A 19,852-nucleotide genomic window follows, 5' to 3' on the forward strand; every position below is an offset into this window, starting at 1 on the left:
TTTAAAACTCACCCTCATACTACTGTGCATGCTCGCAATGGTGGGGTGGCCAGAGATGGGGAAAAATCCCCTTTGAATAGCGTGCACAAGGTCAGTGCACCAGTTTTCAGTTCATAACAATGCCTTCAGATTTGGCCTCTTCATTTAATTTTCTAAATGAGTTATGCACTACTCTGTATGTTACTTCTAGATTGAGATTTAATTTTTACTCATGAGATAAAGTAATCTGAAATGTTGGAAGAACTGTGCGTTTGTCTGACCAGTAGAGTGCTTACACTTAAAGAAACATTTTACTCTATCAAAGAACAGGTGGACTATTGGTGAGACAATATTTTGGAGATGGAATCAAACCAAAGTATTCTCTGGTTCAAGCTGCTTGAGATTCTTAGCATCCCAAAGACAAACAATAAATAACATCAATATTGAGTTGAGTAAGAATGTTACAAAATTTGCAAGAAATTCTGATTGGTTGGAAGCACTTTGTTGTTTTTTTAAAGGCTCTATTAGTCTTCTAGTAAGGAGAAGAACCGCAGACAGCAGACTTGAGGCTTTTATTTGAGGTGCTTCAATATAAGGAAACAAAGGGATACAGCTCTGTATTGAAATAATTATGATTTGGGGCAGTGTTTTCTGAAGAGTTCAGGATAATAAAGCCTTGTGTAGCTTATACTTCACAACTGTTAGCCCAAACAGAAATGATGACAGGGATTATTTCTGGTAATATACAATATGAAGTATTTGAGGCATTAATCTGTTGTGCCTACTTAAAAAAAAAAAATAAGATCACAATCCGATTGCCTATTCTCATCACCTGGAAATCAGTTACAAAGAAGTTAGTATTGTGCACCAGAGTTCAAAGTGGCAGGAGTACAAGTTGTTCTGACCACTACAAACAAGAAACGGGATCGAACACATGACTGTTGGACTTATCATGGTCCTGGTACAAACCTTGATTCATTACCAAGGTGTACCGTCAAATATATATTGATATATCCACACATGTGATAAGCAACTTCTACACCGAATATTATAAGACGACCATATTGTGACACAGATCAAATAACTTACATTCTTTAATGAGCCATGAAAAAGTTGTTTTCACAACGAAACACGTGTCGGCTGTATATACATGGATTGGTACAACGTTTGCTGTTTTCAATGAATACCCAAGAAGAATAAAGGACTTACATTTGGAATGCTTGGATGTGCTGTGGTTCTTTCAACTTAATTCACTCATTGTGGACCTTTGGGATCACAATCTACACACCTTGTGGCTGGGTGTGGAGCCACTCTGGCACTCCGTATATTATATATGTCTAACTGTCAATAATATGTACTTTTTGGGGATTTTAATACCAGCAAAGAAGAAAATTTTTGGGAAGTGCGTACCATCTTAGTACACAGCCACTGGCTACCTCTAGGAGTACAAGTTGCGTTCAGTGTGTGAATTAAATGCTGTGAAAACCTTATGCCACAGCTCTTTGCATACCATGATTAGCACCGAAGTGGCATGGGGGGTGGAGTCCTAAATGGGCGAGAGTAGTATAGGATCAATGTTAGATGTGCCAGGTGGTGCTCGTAGGAGTAAAAAAAAAAGTGTGGGGGGACAGTGTAAGCAAGGATGAGCTTCAACACAGAATTAGGCAGGACAAGTGCTTTCCACATAGGAAATGAGGGAGTAATGGCAATGCTACTGAGACAGGATAAACTGGTTTCACATAAAGGGAGTAAGACAACTTCCTACCGAATGTGCCAATCAGAAACATAGTGGAATGGATCGATGGAGGCTGATATAAGACAATTTTATTGGTTGTCAGGAATAAATTCACAACTTGTTGGTGAGGATATATACTGAGTGCTAATCTATTGAGTCCTAAAGAGAGCAGCTGCACCCCTGATAATTTTACCAAAAATACTGAGTTGACAAGGAAGGTAGTGTTGCATGTATGATGATAGTGGTGAATGATGGTGCAGAAGATGGAAGGTGAGAATAAAGCGATAAAGGCGTTGAAAAGACTGGAGCTTTGTTGTGTTAAAACAGAGTAAAGAGTTATAAGATTTAAAGTTAGAGTCTACGAGTGCAGATACAAATATGCCAAGTTGTGGGATATAAAAAACTGTAGCTGGACAAAGGGATGGAAATACTGGAACTTTAGAAGAGCATTAAGGTGTTCATTGGGTTCAGGTGGAGCAGAAGACAATGAGACAACAGCCTAGTGAGGGATGGCTCAGACCAGTCAGAAATGAATGACTGTTTACCTGTTTCTCCCACAAGCAGAGGTGAAGAGAATGTGTATGATTATGCAGTACACCAGTGCAACTGAAGAGATTAGAAAATTACCCGGAGAGTTAGGACAAGGGAACATTTTTGTTGAGTACAACAACAGTGCTGCATATGCTGAAAGACAGTGAACGGACCCTCACATTCCCAGGAAATTCTGATGAGTCGCTTATGCACAGTTATGTGATGGATGTGTGATTCCTTAAGTGGAGAGGAGGTGGTGTTTAGGCTTTTATTGGGAATGGTTGTATATGTCAGAGGTTGTCTCAAGAGTTTACTTTTCTTAAAGACGGAAATATGTAAGTTTATGTCATGTTCTGTTTGAATAGGGAGGACAAGGTCACTGAAAATGAGTGGGAAATCTGGGTGATTGTTGCAAGAGTTGCCGACAGGACCATGGAATGTTAGGTTTTATTATTATTTTTAAAGATTTCTGTGTGCCTGTAATAAACATTTATCTCAAGCTGAAGTAAGTATTCCCAGGGATTGATGATACTGGTGGTGCATGACAAAATGGCCTTTACCTTACAATTTAAAATATTGTTAAGCTCCTAAATGCTGTGAACATTTCAATTATTTAATTTGTTTCAAATTATTGGGATTAAAAAGAAAATGAGAAATGTAAGAGCTTCACCAATAAGTAAAAGCATGAGAGGTAAAAAAGCTAAATCATTTACTTGGAAGGGGATGGATCATCTTGTCCGAGTCTTGCCATAATCCTGATCAAAGTATTAATACCTGTAAGAGAAAGCGTTGATGCTGTAAATACAAGTGCATGCTTTTTGACAATGAAAAAGTGAACACACAAGGTCAGCGTGAAAGCATGCCACACAAAGAGAACAATGAACTGGGGCAAGAAAAAAATACCAGAATAGTGGAGGAAATAGGAAATGGCAAGTCAGGAGAGAATAGGGGACAGGATTAAAAAGCAAACAAAAGGAAAAAAGTGACTTCAATAAGGGAGACAGTCCATAATTAACAATACATTTAGAGGAAATATAAAAATTATCCTCATTTTTACCACAATTTTTTACGGATTCAAACACATCAATCTAGCTCCTGTAGAGTGCACAGTAGCATAACAGAGCATGAACATACAGGCATTTTAAAACGGCGGCAGTGCCAATTTAGTAGCATACTCACCTTCACACTAATGTGGAAATGGCAGCCAATGAGGTGTACAGGCACTCAAATACATTCACCCTAGAGGTGCCCAAGTCAAAACTTTAAGCATTAATGTGCATAAAGAAGAGTGTTATAAGGAAGGTGGTAGGACTGTGGCTACATTCTATTAAAGGTACCTACACAGAACAATTATTTTTACAAGTTAACTTCTTCAGCACTAAGATCATCCATTCACATGCTTGAAATACTCCAGTGAGGTTGTAAGAGGTGTACCTTAGCTGAACAGGTTCCAAAGCACTGCCCGCCTTATTCTAGATCACCCTCTTGTCTGCACATCTAGGCAGGCATACTTTGTGAAGCTATGGATGCTTCCCCATGTTGCTGCTCTTATGAAGTCCACAAGTGAACCGCAGAAGAAAGCACAGTAATAAGTAGCCTGCGCCAGGCTGACATCCCTGTGCTCTGAAGCAATGCTGTCAACTGAAGAGAGACTTTCCCTCTCTCCATCATTAATAGCGACACATATGACAGAAGACCAAATGGGACTTATATATAAGTAAGTCGAAGGGCTGATCAAAGACTTGACCATGAGCATGCACAGGTCTCACTTAATCTTGGCAAGGCATTTGAGAAATAAGGAAAATAGAGGGAAGCTTTTAGCAAAGAGACCCGACTGTGGAATTGGGAATGAAATGCAAAACAACTTCCTTACATCCCATACTGCCAGCAATCGCCGGCTTGCCTCACTTCAGAAACCAGCCTTCAGTTGGTTACCCACCTTCCATTTGTGGCAGAAGTCTGGTTCCGCTAAATGCATTTGTAAGGTTATTCGCTAATCCTGGCAGACGCTCTTATCACTGAAATGCAATTACTGATGGACCAGAGCCAGAAGAGTTGTGCTTCTGCTGCCAATCTGTTATTCTTGTTTTTGGATTCAACACAACAAAGGAATGCTGCTGACTGTCCTGACTTTTCCCAGTGCAGCCTTGAAACACTGAAAGTATGTCTGGATGTCCAATGCAGTGGCTCAATTTTTGATCAACTATATTAAGTTGTTTTGACCTTGGTGGACCAGTAGTGCAGGAAACAGCTCTTGTAAGTGTGTGCCGCAACCATCTTACAAGGCACCTTTAGTAAGAATGAGCTAGCAAGAGGATGACTGAACGAGAAAACTTCATGGTTATTTCAGTCATTCTCCTACAAGGCAAAGCTTTTTTTATATATAAAAAAAAAGCCAGATTCTCTGAGGCTTCCAATCACTGTCTACGGACTTCCATTGTTTGCACAGCTTTTCTTGAAACAACCTGATGAGCAGACAACAGATTAAGATAAGAGGAATTCAGGTCATTGCTTCTAGAAAGCCCTATCTAGACATTTTACGTTTTTTTCTGAAAGTTCTTGCTTGGGAAATTGATTGTGTTTCCTTGTTTTTGGAAGGGTCAGCTTTGGATTGCCAGACGGTTGGTTGAGCACTGAAAATGAGTCAAATCTCTCTAAATTCCTCAGCAAAGTCGATTTTTCCTAACACACTAACTTTCTCGAATTCTGTAAAATGTTTTAAGTCAGAACATGGTGGCTCACACTTTCCTGGGTCCTGTTTCAGATGTCAGTCTCCAAAACTTTGAAATATCTGAGTAAGGTTGTAAACGGAGCCATGTACTCGGTGAAGATCTTGGATGCAAATTGTAGCTTAGACAAGAGCACTCAGAATAATATTGTTGGCCAACTATACTAATCTTGCATATCTTTGATGCTTTGGATCAGAAGACACAAGGAAGAATTTAACCTGAAGGTTGTGAATTTCAGGGGTATTTTTAAGAGCGAGTTGGTTTCAAAAACACAATTCTTTTTATTACATGCTTCTGCGATTCTTTTGTCTGCAGATTTTGAGATTTGATAAAGTCTAATGTGTGGCTGTAGAAAATGATATTCAATATGCACATCTTTGGAATAATTCTGTTTCGAGCCTCCAAAGGATTTGAAAGAACAAGCTACTTTCCTCTGATAATGCTCTTTCTGGTGGATACTCTAAGTGCAGATTCCTTACCTTCTGAATTCTCCACAGCATCAGACTTGAATCAGAAATGTCTGCAGAGCTCCAACACACCATCAGGTTAAACAGTAAACCTCTTCACTGTCTTCAGATGTGGAGACACAGCCACATACAGAAGCCACACCTGTGTGCTTATGACAGTTCTCTCTCTGGCTTTACACCAGGAAGACCCAAGGGGACAAAAACGTCTGTTCTGTGGCCCTCAAAATTGCTGCAATAATCCTTTGTAAAGGTGTGGACGGAGGCCAATTTAGCATACTGGCAGATATCCAACAATGGGACCCTCCTTGCCAAGACCATAGTGGTGGACTTCGCACTGGTGGAATGAGCCCAAAGGCGCTCAGGACACACTCTTTCCTGTCTCAGGAATAGTTCAGTTGGATACAAGCACAATTAACATTCCATTTCTTTGCACAGGCAAATTCAGAAAAGATTTGATTTACAGCCGCTTTTACCCTTGACTCTCTGGCTAGTGAGGGCGAGCAGTCACTGGCTTCTCAGGGACTGAAATGAGAAGTAGTATGAATTAGGCTAAGGTGCAGTTTATACATGCGCACAAATGCACTAAGTTTGCATTTGGCCTTAAATCTCCTATGTTTGACACTTTATGAGTCCTCTTTCACTGCAGTGAACCGGGGGAGCACTCTTGCATTTCTGGCAGAAGTTGCGGTGAGCCACCAAGTGTGGTGCAGACCCAGTCTAGCAGCACACACTCAGACTTGGTTGGAGAAGCTGCAGCAATAGGCTTTGGATTACTGGACGGTTGGTTAAGCACTCACTAAGCTCACTTAGCTCTAATTTTCTCTGAAAAGGCAACTCTTCCTAATTCGTAGAGCGGGAGCCCAGCCTTGGTTTTAGCTGTCTGGTGTGGTGATGGGCTTACTTGGGCTGAAGAAGGTACAGACCACGGGCTGGGCGGCAGCAGGCCAGGAGGTTGCAGTCCTGACTGGGCCGATAGCAGAACAGCCTTGGATGGGTTTAAGGCAATCGTGCAGTTGCAGCCCTCGACTCGGCCTAGAGGAGTCCGGCAGTTACAGCCCCCATCTGGGACCATGGCAATCACTAAGTTACAGCCCTCATTGGTCCCCTAGCAATCAGGCAGTTGCATCTCTCATCCAGGCCTTCGGCAGTCACAGCAGTGAGCGGTGAGCTGACAAGTATGCAGAAGTGTTGGTGCCTGGTGAACGCCAAGTCTAGCAGTGTGACTGCTCAGACTTGAGAGGAGAAGTTGCAGCTCCTTGACCGGAACAGGTGCAGGCCCAGATGTGCTGATCTTTGTCTAGTGTGGTAACATGGCCTGCCTTGTCCGGAGCAGGTCCCACAGGTCCGGTGACAGCAGCCTTGGAAGTCACAGTTCTGAATGGACCTATATACAGGAGCAAGCCCAGCCTGCCTTATAACAATAAAACAGTTACAACCCTCTCCCGGGTCAAAGGAAATTACTAAGCTGCACACCTCTTTCGACAAACAGTCCTCACTTCTCCTGGATGGTCTCTCAGCAGGCAGACTGCTTTGAGATGCTCCAGGACTGATCCACAGCTTCACCAGTAGAAAGTTCAAACTTCAGGTTATGTCCCCACATCTCAGGGAGATTGGCTATGAGGCGGACACTAGCATAGGTTGCATAGCACTCCTTCGATCACTCCTTCCCTTGTCATACAAGACTTGGAACTGGGGAAAAAGTGGGTGTGTTTAGGTCTTACTTTTATACACAACTTCTAGAAGGGGGATGTGAATTAACCTTTTCAAACTGTATCACGTACTAATCTAGAGGAGGCCCTTAAGCTTGCTTGCCATGGGATACATTTTTTGAATCAAGAGAGACACAAGTCAAATTATACCTCCCTTCAAGTTTAATGTCTTAGTCCTAGAGAAGACTAGGTGTTCTAAGGAGCGTGTGATGTGGTTGGCAATGGATAGCGCTCGTATCTCTGTGAAACAGCTTTTAGTGATGATAGACCTTTGGCTACCATTTAAGATTAGGTTTTATCAACAGTGTGACAAATCAAGGAAGCTACCTTATTGCTGCTCAAGCAGGAACAGACCAAAAGACTCATAGGGGAGGTTGTGTAACACTCTTCCGGTGAGCTCAAGACAGACCGAAAAATGTGGTAGAAGTATTTGCCTTCTTTAATGATTAACTTTATAGCCACAACACTATCCCAGATTTTTGGGATATAAAACACTCTCTTCCCTAGTTATCTGAGATGGATAGATATCAACTGGATCTCCAAATCCCAGATGAGGAACTAGGGGAAGCGATTTCAACAATGTTGAGTGGTAAAACTCTAGGGCCCAATCAGCTATCCAGTTGAGTTGTTCCTCTGACTCTCTATTAAATTAAAAGTACACATAACTAACAAGTTTTGTGCGTCTGTTAAAGATAGCATCTTTCCATTTGACTTGATGGAGGCCATTCTTCTAAAAGCAAGCCAGGCCAGATGACCAGCGATCCTGATATGAGCCTATTTCTTTAATGCAGAAAAGAAGGGCCTGCAGAAGCTGTTGGCTAATTGATTGCTTCCATGCTAGAACTCCATTGTACATACAGATCAAAATGGTTTCATGCCAGGGAAGTCCACCAGACACAAACACCTGCATAATACTCCGATTTAGGATCCTAGAGAGGAGGGTACTCTCCCTATCCTACTGGTACACTTATCAGAAGGCCTATGACTCAATCAAGCGGGAACATATGCTCAAAGACCTCACTAAACTGATGTTCAGTCCTAGGTTTCAGTCATATGTCGGTCATTTATATACACAGCAAATTAGCAAGTGTCTGAGCAAATAAAGATGCCCGCATTCTTGAACGAAATGAGCACTCATCAGGGATGCCCTCACACCCCTCTCGTATCTGCTTATTGTTTAACACTGTTCCCGATTGGCACGCTCAAATTGATCCATTAGAGATTGTTGCAGTTGGGGGAAATAGAAGACTTCCTCCTCCTCCTCTATGCGGACAACCTTCTGATCTTTTTGAGCCAAACAAGCACCTTACGTTCTTATGTGATTGTGGCTCTGAAATGTTTTCAAAGATTTTCGGGCCTGAGCGTTAACTGGACTGAATAATTTGTCCAGCTGGTGCAAGGCTGTCTAGAATACACAGTATGGTCCCTCAAAATCCAGGCTGATCTGTGTGGGTTCAGATATTTAAGGGTTTATATGAACACCTGTTAGACCTGGCAACCTTGGCAATGTTTCCCCTGACTTTTTTGCCTTCTGACCTCCTATTTTGCTGACTTTGTTTTTGCTGGCCTTAGGATTCTGGACACTTTACCACTACTGACCAGTGCTAAAGTGCATGTTCTCTTTCTCTAAAACATGGTAACATTGACCTATCCACAAATGGCACATTTAAATACTTATAAATCCCTAGTAAAGTGCACAATATGGTCCCAGGGCCTGTAAATTAAATGCTACTAGTGGACCTGTAGCACTGATTGTGCCAGTTACTTTAGTAGCCCTTCAAACATTTTTCAGGCTCACCATTGCAGTCTGTGTGTTCAGTTTTAAACTGCTCGTCGATCTGGCAAGTTAACCTGATTCCCATGTCTAAATCTTCCATAAGTCACTCCTAAGGTAGGCCTTGGACAACCCCAACGGCAGGGTTCAGTGTATTTAAAAAGTTGGACATATACTTTTAGGTTTTACATGTTTTTCACAGGTAGTGAAAAACACTTATATTCATTTGGCCTAGCTCGCTCATAGGTTAACATTGGCATTGCCATATTACTTTTTTTTTTTTTTAAGTGTAATTTCCAATTAGGACTATACAGATATTTCAAGATCAGTGTCTCCGGACTCTCAATATAAAATCACAACTGATGGAAAAGTTGGATTTAAAGCTGTTAGTCTAAAAATGCCACTTTTAGAATGTTGGCATTTTCTTATTTTACCCACTCTCTGCCTCCGCCCGTCTGAGAATACACATCTGGGTGGGTGACAGCTGGGCTCCTGTGCATTCCCCTCTAGACAGCCACACAAGGAAGGAAGGGAGGGAGGACGTGACATTAACACTGGCATAGGCTGGGTCCTGTGCCCTCATAAAGGGCTGCATAATCCCCTGTAGCGAGTCTGGAGCCAGGGAAGGAAGGGCAGGGATGCTGTGCACTTCAAATGCCTCTCTTTGGAGTCTCCCCCACTTTAAAGGCACTACTGGGTATAAGTACTGGACATCAAACACCACCATATCATTACACTTCTCGGCAGAATATCCTCTTGTCCAGAATGATTGCTGTGCCACTGAGAGGGCCTGTCACTCAGCGGGTACTCTGTTGGACCTTTCTGGACTACTGCTTTTCTGTGCCGTCCCTGCTGCCTTCCTTGCCAGCGAACATGAAGAACTGGACCTGCATCTCTACATCCCCAGAACCAAAGTGACTCCAACGGCTTGCCTCCTGTTCTGAAGTCTCAGGGACAAAGTCTTCACTCCACTCTGCTACAGCGTCTGACCTCCTACTGAGCCAAGTGGTGCCAATTCAGTCCTGGGCCTCTGGAAGGGGGTTCTGCAGCTGTTCCCTACAGGAATCCACTCATCATTGTCACTGTGTCGATTGGAACCACTGCATCTCTCCTCCATGCCAACGAATCGCTGCTGAGAACAAGACATTGCAGCACCCACAGCAAGGCTCTGAAACAGTGCATCGCCCTCAGCCCAGATGCATCGCCAGTTGCACGGCTCAATGACAACTCATCACCTTTATCATAAACTGCACCTGGAGGACACAACATCGACTGCGCGCCTCGACGATGACACATTACTGATTGCACTGATTGTAACCAATGCAGCGCCTGCACGTCATCTCCTCTGCTTCTCGCATAGGACCTTAGATGCTGACGCAACACTCTGCACAAGGTACTGTTTCAGAGGGAAAATGCTGGTCCCTGTAGTCAGCCATGCTCCAAGTTTCTATGCACTGCATTTGCAATTGTTCTTTAAAAATTCATCTCTCTACTTCTACTAATTGCATTTTGTCATTTTGCTCTTGTTTTGACCATTAAGAATTATTTTTCTAACTTGGTGTGGAATATGTTTATGTGGTGTTTTCACTGTTTTTAAGTTTTGCACACATACTTTACGAATTGCTCCTAAGTTAAGCCAGCCTGTTCTGTGCTAAGATACAAGAGGGTGAGCACAGGTTAATTTATGGTGTGCACTGGCTAACCCTGACTAGGATTGTGGTTCCTGGTTGGGCTGGGAGCCTACCTCTTCCAACCAGAAACCCAGTTTCTAATATCAACTCATAGTCTCAAATATGGGTCAATATTATTAGCAAAGGAAGAGGTCCTGCAAATAGCTTTGACAAAATGATCATGCCTCCCTAAATAGTTTGATGGTTCAAAATAGTAATTACACAGATGATCTCCCTCCCAAACATGTTATATATCCTTCAAACCTACCAGTGATGAATTCTCCCTCACTTCGTTTTCACTTCTTAGGAGGGTAGGACCATTCACCTAGCCATGCTTAAATAGTTAGAAGTACCAGAGGATCACAGGACTGCAATTTATGTTAAATAGACATCCTGCATCACCACCAGGCCTCTCACCTGTCCTGGGTGACCAATCCTCCCTGCATTAAATCTATGGAGGCTGCACTCTAACTAGAATGCACTATCCACAATGGTTATTCTTTAAGTAAAACAAGACTTCCTTAATGCTGATCAACGGGAAGATAAGCTAAAGGGGAGGCTACCCTTTGGTTTTAAAACTATCTGCCCTATGGAGTATGCATGGGAAGCAGACATGGGCAACTTAACAGAGGGCTGGAGGGTCACACTTATGCTCACATAGATCTGACCATTTCCACACAGTATCGCCCAATTTAGTTCATATATTGACAATGAATTTACTATAGCTGTAAAAGTCTAAGTGCCACTGCATTCAAGCAAGCGTGGCTGGTGAGATGTGATACCCCGAAACCAGTACCAGGATACTTGTTTCCGGCCCAGGGAGGACCTACCCTGACAGTTTCGGCTGGACTGTTCCCATGGGGAGTAGGGGTCAAGACTGATTTGCATACGGCTGGGCACTAACTGGGGTGGCATGGCGGACAAAAAAAATGATGGATTGGGGTATGGCCTCATTCGATTGCCAGTGAATGTAGGAGGCTGGACTGGCTTATAGTGAGTACCAAGGGGTACTTGCACCTTGCACCAGGTCCAGTTATCCCTTATTAGTGTATAGGGTGTCTAGCAGCATAGACTGATAGATAATAGTAGCTTAGCAGAGCAGCTTAGGCTGAACAAGGAGACGAGTGAAGCTCCTACAGTACCACAAGTGTCACTTGCACAATATCATAAGAAAACACAATACACAGTTATACTAAAAATAAAGGTACTTTATTTTTATGACAATATGCCAAAGTATCTCAGAGTGTACCCTCAGTATGAGGATAGCAAATATACACAAGATATATGTACACAATACCAAAAATATGCAGTATAGTCTTAGAAAACAGTGCAAACAATGTATAGTTACAATAGGATGCAATGGGGACACATAGGGATAGGGGCAACACAAACCATATACTCCAAAAGTGGAATGCGAACCACGAATGGACCCCAAACCTATGTGACCTTGTAGAGGGTCGCTGGGACTATTAGGAAATAGTGAGGGTTAGAAAAATAGCCCACCCCAAGACCCTGAAAAGTGAGTGCAAAGTGCACTAAAGTTCCCCAAAGGACAGATAAGTCGTGATAGGGGAATTCTGCAGGAAAGACACAAACCAGCAATGCAACAACAATGGATTTCCAGTCGAGGGTACCTGTGGAACAAGGGGACCAAGTCCAAAAGTCACCAGCAAGTCGGAGATGGGCAGATGCCCAGGAAATGCCAGCTGTGGGTGCAAAGAAGCTGCTACTGGACAGTAGAAGCTTAGGTTTCTGCAGGAACGACAAGGGCTAGAGACTTCCCCTTTGGAGGACGGATCCCTCACGCCGTGGAGAGTCGTGCAGAAGTGTTTTCCTGCCGAAAGACCGCCAACAAGCCTTGCTAGCTGCAAATCGTGCTGTTAGTGTTTTTGGATGCTGCTGTGGCCCAGGAGGGACCAGGATGTCGCAAATTGCGTCAGGAGACAGAGGGGACGTCGAGCAAGACAAGGAGCCCTCTCAGCAGCAGGTAGCACCCGGAGAAGTGCCAGAAACAGGCACTACGAGGATGCGTGAAACGGTGCTCACCCGAATTTGCACAAAAGGGTCCCACGTCGCCGGAGACCAACTTAGTAAGTCGTGCAATGCAGGTTAGAGTGCCGTGGACCCAGGCTTGCCTGTGCACAAAGGATTTCCGCCGGAAGTGCACAGAGGCCGGAGTAGCTGCAAAAGTCGCGTTCCCAGCAATGCAGTCTGGCGTGGGGAGGCAAGGACTTACCTCCACCAAACTTGGACTGAAGAGTCACTGGACTGTGGGAGTCACTTGGACACAGTTGCTGGATTCGAGGGACCTCGTTCGTCGTGCTGAGAGGAGACCCAAGGGACCGGTGATGCAGTTCTTTGGTGCCTGCGGTTGCAGGGGGAAGATTCAGTCGACCCACGGGAGATTTCTTCGGAGCTTCTAGTGCAGAGAGGAGGCAGACTACCCCCACAGCATGCACCACCAGGAAAACAGTCGAGAAGGCGGCAGGGTCAGCGTTACAGAGTTGCAGTAGTCGTCTTAGCTACTTTGTTGCAGTTTTGCAGGCTTCCAGCGCGGTCAGCAGTCGATTCCTTGGCAGAAGGTGAAGACAGAGATGCAGAGGAACTCTGATGAGTTCATGCATTCGTTATCTAAAGATTCCACAGAGACAGAGACCCTAAATAGCCAGAAAAGAGGGTTTGGCTACCTAGGAGAGAGGATAGGCTAGCAACACCTGAAGGAGCCTATTAGAAGGAGTCTCTGACGTCACCTGGTGGCACTGGCCACTCAGAGCAGTCCAGTGTGCCAGCAGCACCTCTGTTTCCAAGATGGCAGAGGTCTGGAGCACACTGGAGGAGCTCTGGACACCTCCCAGGGGAGGTGCAGGTCAGGGGAGTGGTCACTCCCCTTTCCTTTGTCCAGTTTCGCGCCAGAGCAGGGCTAAGGGGTCCCTGAAGCGGTGTAGACTGGCTTATGCAGAAATGGGCACCAAATGTGCCCATGAAAGCATTTCCAGAGGCTGGGGGAGGCTACTCCTCCCCTGCCTTCACACCATTTTCCAAAGGGAGAGGGTGTAACACCCTCTCTCAGAGGAAGTCCTTTGTTCTGCCATCCTGGGACAAGCCTGGCTTGACCCCAGGAGGGCAGAAACCTGTCTGAGGGGTTGGCAGCAGCAGCAGTGAAACCCCAGGAAAGGCAGTTTGGCAGTACCAGGGTCTGTGCTACAGACCACTGGGATCATGGGATTGTGCCAACTATGCCAGGATGGCATAGAGGAGGCAATTCCATGATCATAGACATGTTACATGGCCATATTCGGAGTTATCATTGTGAAGCTACATATAGGTAGTGACCTATATGTAGTGCACGCGTGTAATGGTGTCCCCGCACTCACAAAGTCCGGGGAATTTGCCCTGAACAATGTGGGGGCACCTTGGCTAGTGCCAGGGTGCCCTCACACTAAGTAACTTTGCACCTAACCTTTACCAGGTAAAGGTTAGACATATAGGTGACTTATAAGTTACTTAAGTGCAGTGTAAAATGGCTGTGAAATAACGTGGACGTTATTTCACTCAGGCTGCAGTGGCAGGCCTGTGTATGAATTGTCAGAGCTCCCTATGGGTGGCAAAAGAAATGCTGCAGCCCATAGGGATCTCCTGGAACCCCAATACCCTGGGTACCTCAGTACCATATACTAGGGAATTATAAGGGTGTTCCAGTAAGCCAATGTATATTGGTAAAAGTGGTCACTAGCCTGTTAGTGACAATTTGAAAGAAATGAGAGAGCATAACCACTGAGGTTCTGGATAGCAGAGCCTCAGTGAGACAGTTAGTCACTACACAGGTAACACATTCAGGCACACTTATGAGTATTGGGGCCCTGGCTGGCAGGGTCCCAGTGACACATACAACTAAAACAACATATATACAGTGAAAAATGGGGGTAACATGCCAGGCAAGATGGTACTTTCCTACACCAGTGGCTAAGATTAAGTCAAGCATTCCATCCATCACCTGGGTGTTTTTGCTTATTGGAACAGCACAGGTATGCATTTGCCGCCTAAAGTGCACCAGGTATGCCCAGACGTGGGTCCTGTGGTCACTGTGGCACAGGATTCAAGCTAGCCTGGCTGATGATGGGTGATACCCGGAAACCGGTCCTAGGATGCTTGTTTTTGGTCCAGGGAGGACCTGACCTGGCAGTTCAAGCTGGACTGTTCCAAAGGGAAGCAGGGTCAGGACTGATTTGCTTGTGGCTGGGTTCAAACTGGGGTGGCATGGTGGGCTAAAAAACGATCGACTGGGATGTGGCCCCAGCAATTGCCAGTAGCTGAGGTTAATTCAAACATTCCATCCATCACCTTGTTGTTTTTGCTTAATGGAGAGGCACAGGTCTGAGGCAAGGGCTTCACCTAAAACACCACAAGTTATGGGAGGAATAGCAGGAACACTTTCAACTAGACTACTGAGATGGGGAGGGAAATGAGGGTCCCTAACAGACCAAATGAGGATTCTAGAAGATAATTTTGAGATTATTCTTTCTGCTGTTGAAATGTATATGGTCAATCCCCAGAATGCCCATATGTATCTTATTATATTGATCTGTCTTGTGATGGCCAATGACAACCCAACCTACAAAGTTGTTTGTGTGCTCAAAACATTCTAATACATTTTTGAATTATAAAAAAATTTAAAAATTAAAAAAACAAGGACTGATTAAATTCCATGCCATATTTGGTCAATGGAGCTACACGTGGTAGTTAGCTAACTGTAATAGCTGCTGTGGAATTAATCCTCTTTTTGAACATATCCAGATATCTTCCATCACAATTTTAAGGTGACAAACTTTGAGCTGCACAGTTCCTTAACTGTCTTGGTTCCACTAAAAGACTGAGACCTTCTTTAGATTCTGGGACAGTATACATGTGGTGGAGATGTTAGTTATCCTTTTGGGACCACAATCATCCCCATTAATCCTGGTTATCTTATTTTTCAGATCTTTTCCACACACACTCTTACAACATGTCCTCATTTAGTGAGGTCAGCAGTGGCTCATTTTCCTCTTCTCATTAAGGGAGGAGAGCTATGGTGGCATTTCTGGAGTGTGTATGGAAGGTGGAGGAGATAGCAGATGTTCTCAAAGTACAGTGGTGCAATACACTTTTCTCTCAGTGTGGATAAAGAATCTTTGCAAAAGAATCAGATCTCATTTGCTGCATTGAGAAACAAAGCCAGTTAATGCGAGTTATAGGTAGGTCTGGATGTCATACCCAGCAGGGAGATTAATGAGGGCAGTACTGTTTGTTATGGGTGTTTTGAATATTTCTATTCTCTTCACTCTCCATTTTCCTTTTTTGAGGTGCTTGAGAATAGTACTTATCCCACTGTATGAAATGGAAGTGTTTCTCATTTAGGCTGTAAGCAGAGTCTGCATTTTTCTCCATGAGTCCTTCCTTCTTTCTTTCCTCTTTCAAATTTAACAAAAAGAAGGGCCTCTCAGGAACATCAACAGTTAAACTGCAAACAGGTGGAATAACTGACAGGCAATAACATTATGGTTAATGTAAGTGTAACTGGTAATAGTTTTGGCATTGGTGCAGGCTCTGAGAGCAAATGTTGTTCCAGCATTCAGTAGGCTGACACTACGTGCACAAGCAAAGAGATAGGAGATGTTCAACCCCTTTATGAGTATGTTACTTAGTAGGTGAGAGAGCTTGTTGAAGGCACTGACAAGTGGGTTTTTCAAGAGGCTTTGTGGTTACCTTGACCGCCTATTCCCTGCTCTCTTGTTTCCCTATTTTATGTTTTCTTCAACCCTTCCTTCCAGATTTTCACATTTTGTTGAAGAATGTTTGAATATGGACAGAGTCTCCCACATATGTGATGTGCAATAAATATCTGACTGATGGCAGCATCCAGGGGGAGTAGAAAGTACATTTGCCTAATTTCGCAAAGCTTGGATATTAACAATATGTCCTACTAAACAGGCAAGGATGTAGGACTAAAGGATAGAGTAGTGAGTGGGAAGACCATGGAGGAATGGGCAACATATAAGAAAGTGATGGAAATCAGATAAAGGAAAAAGTAATGTAAGAGAGAATAACAGTATCTCCATATTTAGGTAGATCAACATTAGTCTTCACAAAAATCCATTTTCCAAATTATTCCAATCGATGAGGTGCCTTATTATAGATAAGTAATGCGAAAGCAGTTTAATTTTACGTAGCTCAAAAATTGTGACCATACCCCTCTTTCTTGTGTGCAAGTAATGAACCTTCCTATCACCATACTTTGGTTGCCGAATCCCACAATTTGAGAGCGAGTTCCTTGCGTGGTCAGGGTTCATCCCAAAATTCAAGTGATGGCTTGGATGAGTCATTGCAAGCTGAAATACAAAGAATGACAAAATAAAGTGTGTGGATTACCATTTCCTTCATAGGCACATTCCTGTTTCGGGTTGTATTAGTGACATTGTGTATGAAGCCTCTGTCCATTTACAGTGTGTGCCCTTCCTACCTTCAAGAGGTAATAGGCTGTCCTAGAGTGCACCTTTTTTCCATTTCCACAAAAATCATTATACAGAATTAGACTTAAATCGAGTGCCTAATCCAGTTAAGAAACACACTATTCTTGTGATGCAGAAGGCAACCTGGAGTCAGTGAAAGGGTCTTGAAAATATGCAACAGATTGCTATGTTTAACATTCTTATTTGTTCATATACAGAGCTAAAATAGCTGCAAGCAGTATGTCCCTGACACAGAACTTGGGAGACCATGAGGGAGCTTGCACGGACTTAAAAACTGCAAATTGATGCACTTGAAAAACTAAAAGGCCAAAGCTAAACAATGCACTGGGATTTTATAAGTGAGGTTTCGCATGAAAAATTTTGAAGTGGTCTCTTAAGACATGCAATAAGAGATGATAAAGGAAAATTAAAAATCAAGAAACAGAAGGCCGGAGGGTATGCTGAAATTAGTACACAATACAATCAACATCACTATCAAGGACAAAGGGTGAGATTTTCACCGTTTAGCCCATACTAATCAAAAACATATAGCCATAGCTTAAATATTGTGCATCTACTAACAGAAAATATTGCAAAATAGGCAAAATATTATGGACTGAATACGTTGAGCAATATAAAAGGATTTCTTTTAAACCATCCTTTTTGCTATGGTGGGAGTTGGTATAGTACAATCACTGTGAACAAAGAGCAAGTGCCAAGGTAATAATATAAAGAATTTGCTAACATGGGCCAAGAACACCACACATATAATACACTTTCCTCCCTCTTTCCAAATATGGAGATTAAGAGAGTATGGGCACAGGCTGACTCAAATGGATCACATATTAAACTAAGTGTGTGCGTGAGGCTTAAAAAAAAGCTATCTAATCAACAGGGCTGTATTACAATCCGGAATGTACATACATGAACCATTAGAATTTTGATGGCACAGAATCTCTACCGTCATGTACCCACACACACCAGCTATTCATTCCTTCTGGGGAAAACACCACTCTATAGCCATAGTTTTTCCAAACTCAGGGTTATCACAGAACAGAAAACCTCAAGTAACTCTTATATTGTAAAGACTCCAGTCTCAGGTAGCATAATTCTCTTTCAAATTGCATGAGACATCCGCTATGTATCATACTGCACAAGCTCTGTTGTTAGAAGGCAGAGCTAACTGTCAGTCACTTACCAGGGTCCCAGAGTGATGCTGATGCTTTTTTGTGGAGTGGGGTGCACTCTGCAGACAAGCTGTAGGACATAAACTGAAAAGCTGCACAGCCTGCACCATTCCGATGAGGTTAAACAAGGTTGAAACACTGCTGGGGTTGCTTGCCTTGCAAAGATATGGCACAGCAGTTTAGGCTCTACACATTGGTTCAGGTCGCGAGTAATTACCAGCTGTTAGACTTTTCATCCTTGGCGGGGTCTTCCTTAACTTTTTGCCTCTGTTCCCCAGGTTGTTGATGTGTGCTGGACTCCGATTTTGCTGTTTTTGTTACTCTGGGCACTTTACCACTGCTAACCAGTGCTAAAGTGCAAGTGCTCCTTTACAAAACATGTATGTAATTGGCTTATCCATGATTGGAATATTTGATTTATTAGTAAGTCCCTAGTACAGTGCACTAGAGGTGCCCAGAGCCTGTAAATCAAATGCTACTAGTGGGCCTGCAGCATTAGTTGTGCCACCCACATAAGTAGCTCTGTAATCATGTCTCAGACCTGCCACTGCAATGTCTGTGTGTGCTGTTTTACCTGTAAATTTGACCCCTAAAGTAGGCCCTAGGTAGCCCCAAGGGCACAGTGCAGTGAATGGTTAAGGTAGGACATATATTAATGTGCTTTATATGTCCTGACATTGAAATATTGCTAAATTCGTTTTTCACTGTTGCAAGGCATGTCCCTCTCATAGGTTAACATGGGGGCTACCTTTAAATCTGATTAAAGTGCAGATTCCCTTTGGGAGTGGATGGACATTTGGAGTTTGGGGTCTCTAAGCTCACAATTTTTATTTTATTTTTATTTTTTAGTAAAGTTGATTTTAAGATTGTGTGTTTGAAAATGCCACTTTTAGAAAGTGAGCATGTTCTTGCTTATACCATTTCTGTTACTCTGCCCTGTTTGTGGATTCATTGTCTGGGTCACTTTGACAGTTGGGCTGGTTGCACCTCACACTAGACAGTGACACGAAGGGAGCTAGGGTGTAGCCTGCATATCCCGATGAGCCATCTGTGCTAGGAGGGAGGGGAGGAGTGGTCACTCGCACCTGAAAGGGCTGTGCCTGCCCTCACACAATGCAGTCTCCAACACCCTGGTGAGTGTCTGGGGCCTGGCCTGGGCAAGGCAGGATTGCACATTCAAAAGAGACTTTATTTTGAAGTAGGCCTACTTCAAAGGAGAAATTGGGTATAAGAAGGGCACCCAAAACCACAGACTTTAGAACACTTCTGGAAACAAGGGGAATCTCTGCCTGGAGAAGAGCTGAAGAGCTGAGAAAGAAGAGCTGCCCTGCCTGTGACTGTGCTTTGTGGAGCTATCCTGCATTTGCTGTTTCTGTAAGAGGGCAAAGACTGGACATTGTGTGCCTTCCATCTTGTGAAGAAATTTCCAAGGGCTTGATTTAGAGCTTGCCTCCTGTTGTTTGAAGTCTCAGGGACAGCAAAAACTTCTCTCTACCAGCACCTTGAGTCTCTAGAGAGACTGTTGCTCTGACAAGTGTTGCCCTATCCAGTACCTGGGCCCTTCAAAGGAAGGGCTGGTGAAAATC

At 43.5% G+C, this 19,852-nt stretch overlaps 1 protein-coding gene across 4 annotated transcripts in view; it reads right to left on the bottom strand.

Moving 5' to 3' along the window:
- The window catches only part of DROSHA (drosha ribonuclease III), a 608,989-nt gene that overhangs the window by 193,576 nt on the left and 395,561 nt on the right, over positions 1-19,852 (bottom strand). For all 4 annotated transcript variants that reach the window (XM_069218569.1, XM_069218578.1, XM_069218550.1 and 1 more), the window contains exons 18-19: positions 16,821-16,959; positions 2,959-3,019 (exon numbers count right to left, since the gene is read on the bottom strand). In XM_069218569.1, the coding sequence (XP_069074670.1) occupies positions 2,959-3,019; positions 16,821-16,959 (200 nt within the window). The remainder of the gene's footprint in view (positions 1-2,958; positions 3,020-16,820; positions 16,960-19,852) is intronic.

The sequence above is a fragment of the Pleurodeles waltl genome, chromosome 2_1 (genome assembly GCF_031143425.1).
Source record: "Pleurodeles waltl isolate 20211129_DDA chromosome 2_1, aPleWal1.hap1.20221129, whole genome shotgun sequence".
NCBI classification, from domain to species: Eukaryota; Metazoa; Chordata; class Amphibia; order Caudata; family Salamandridae; genus Pleurodeles; species Pleurodeles waltl.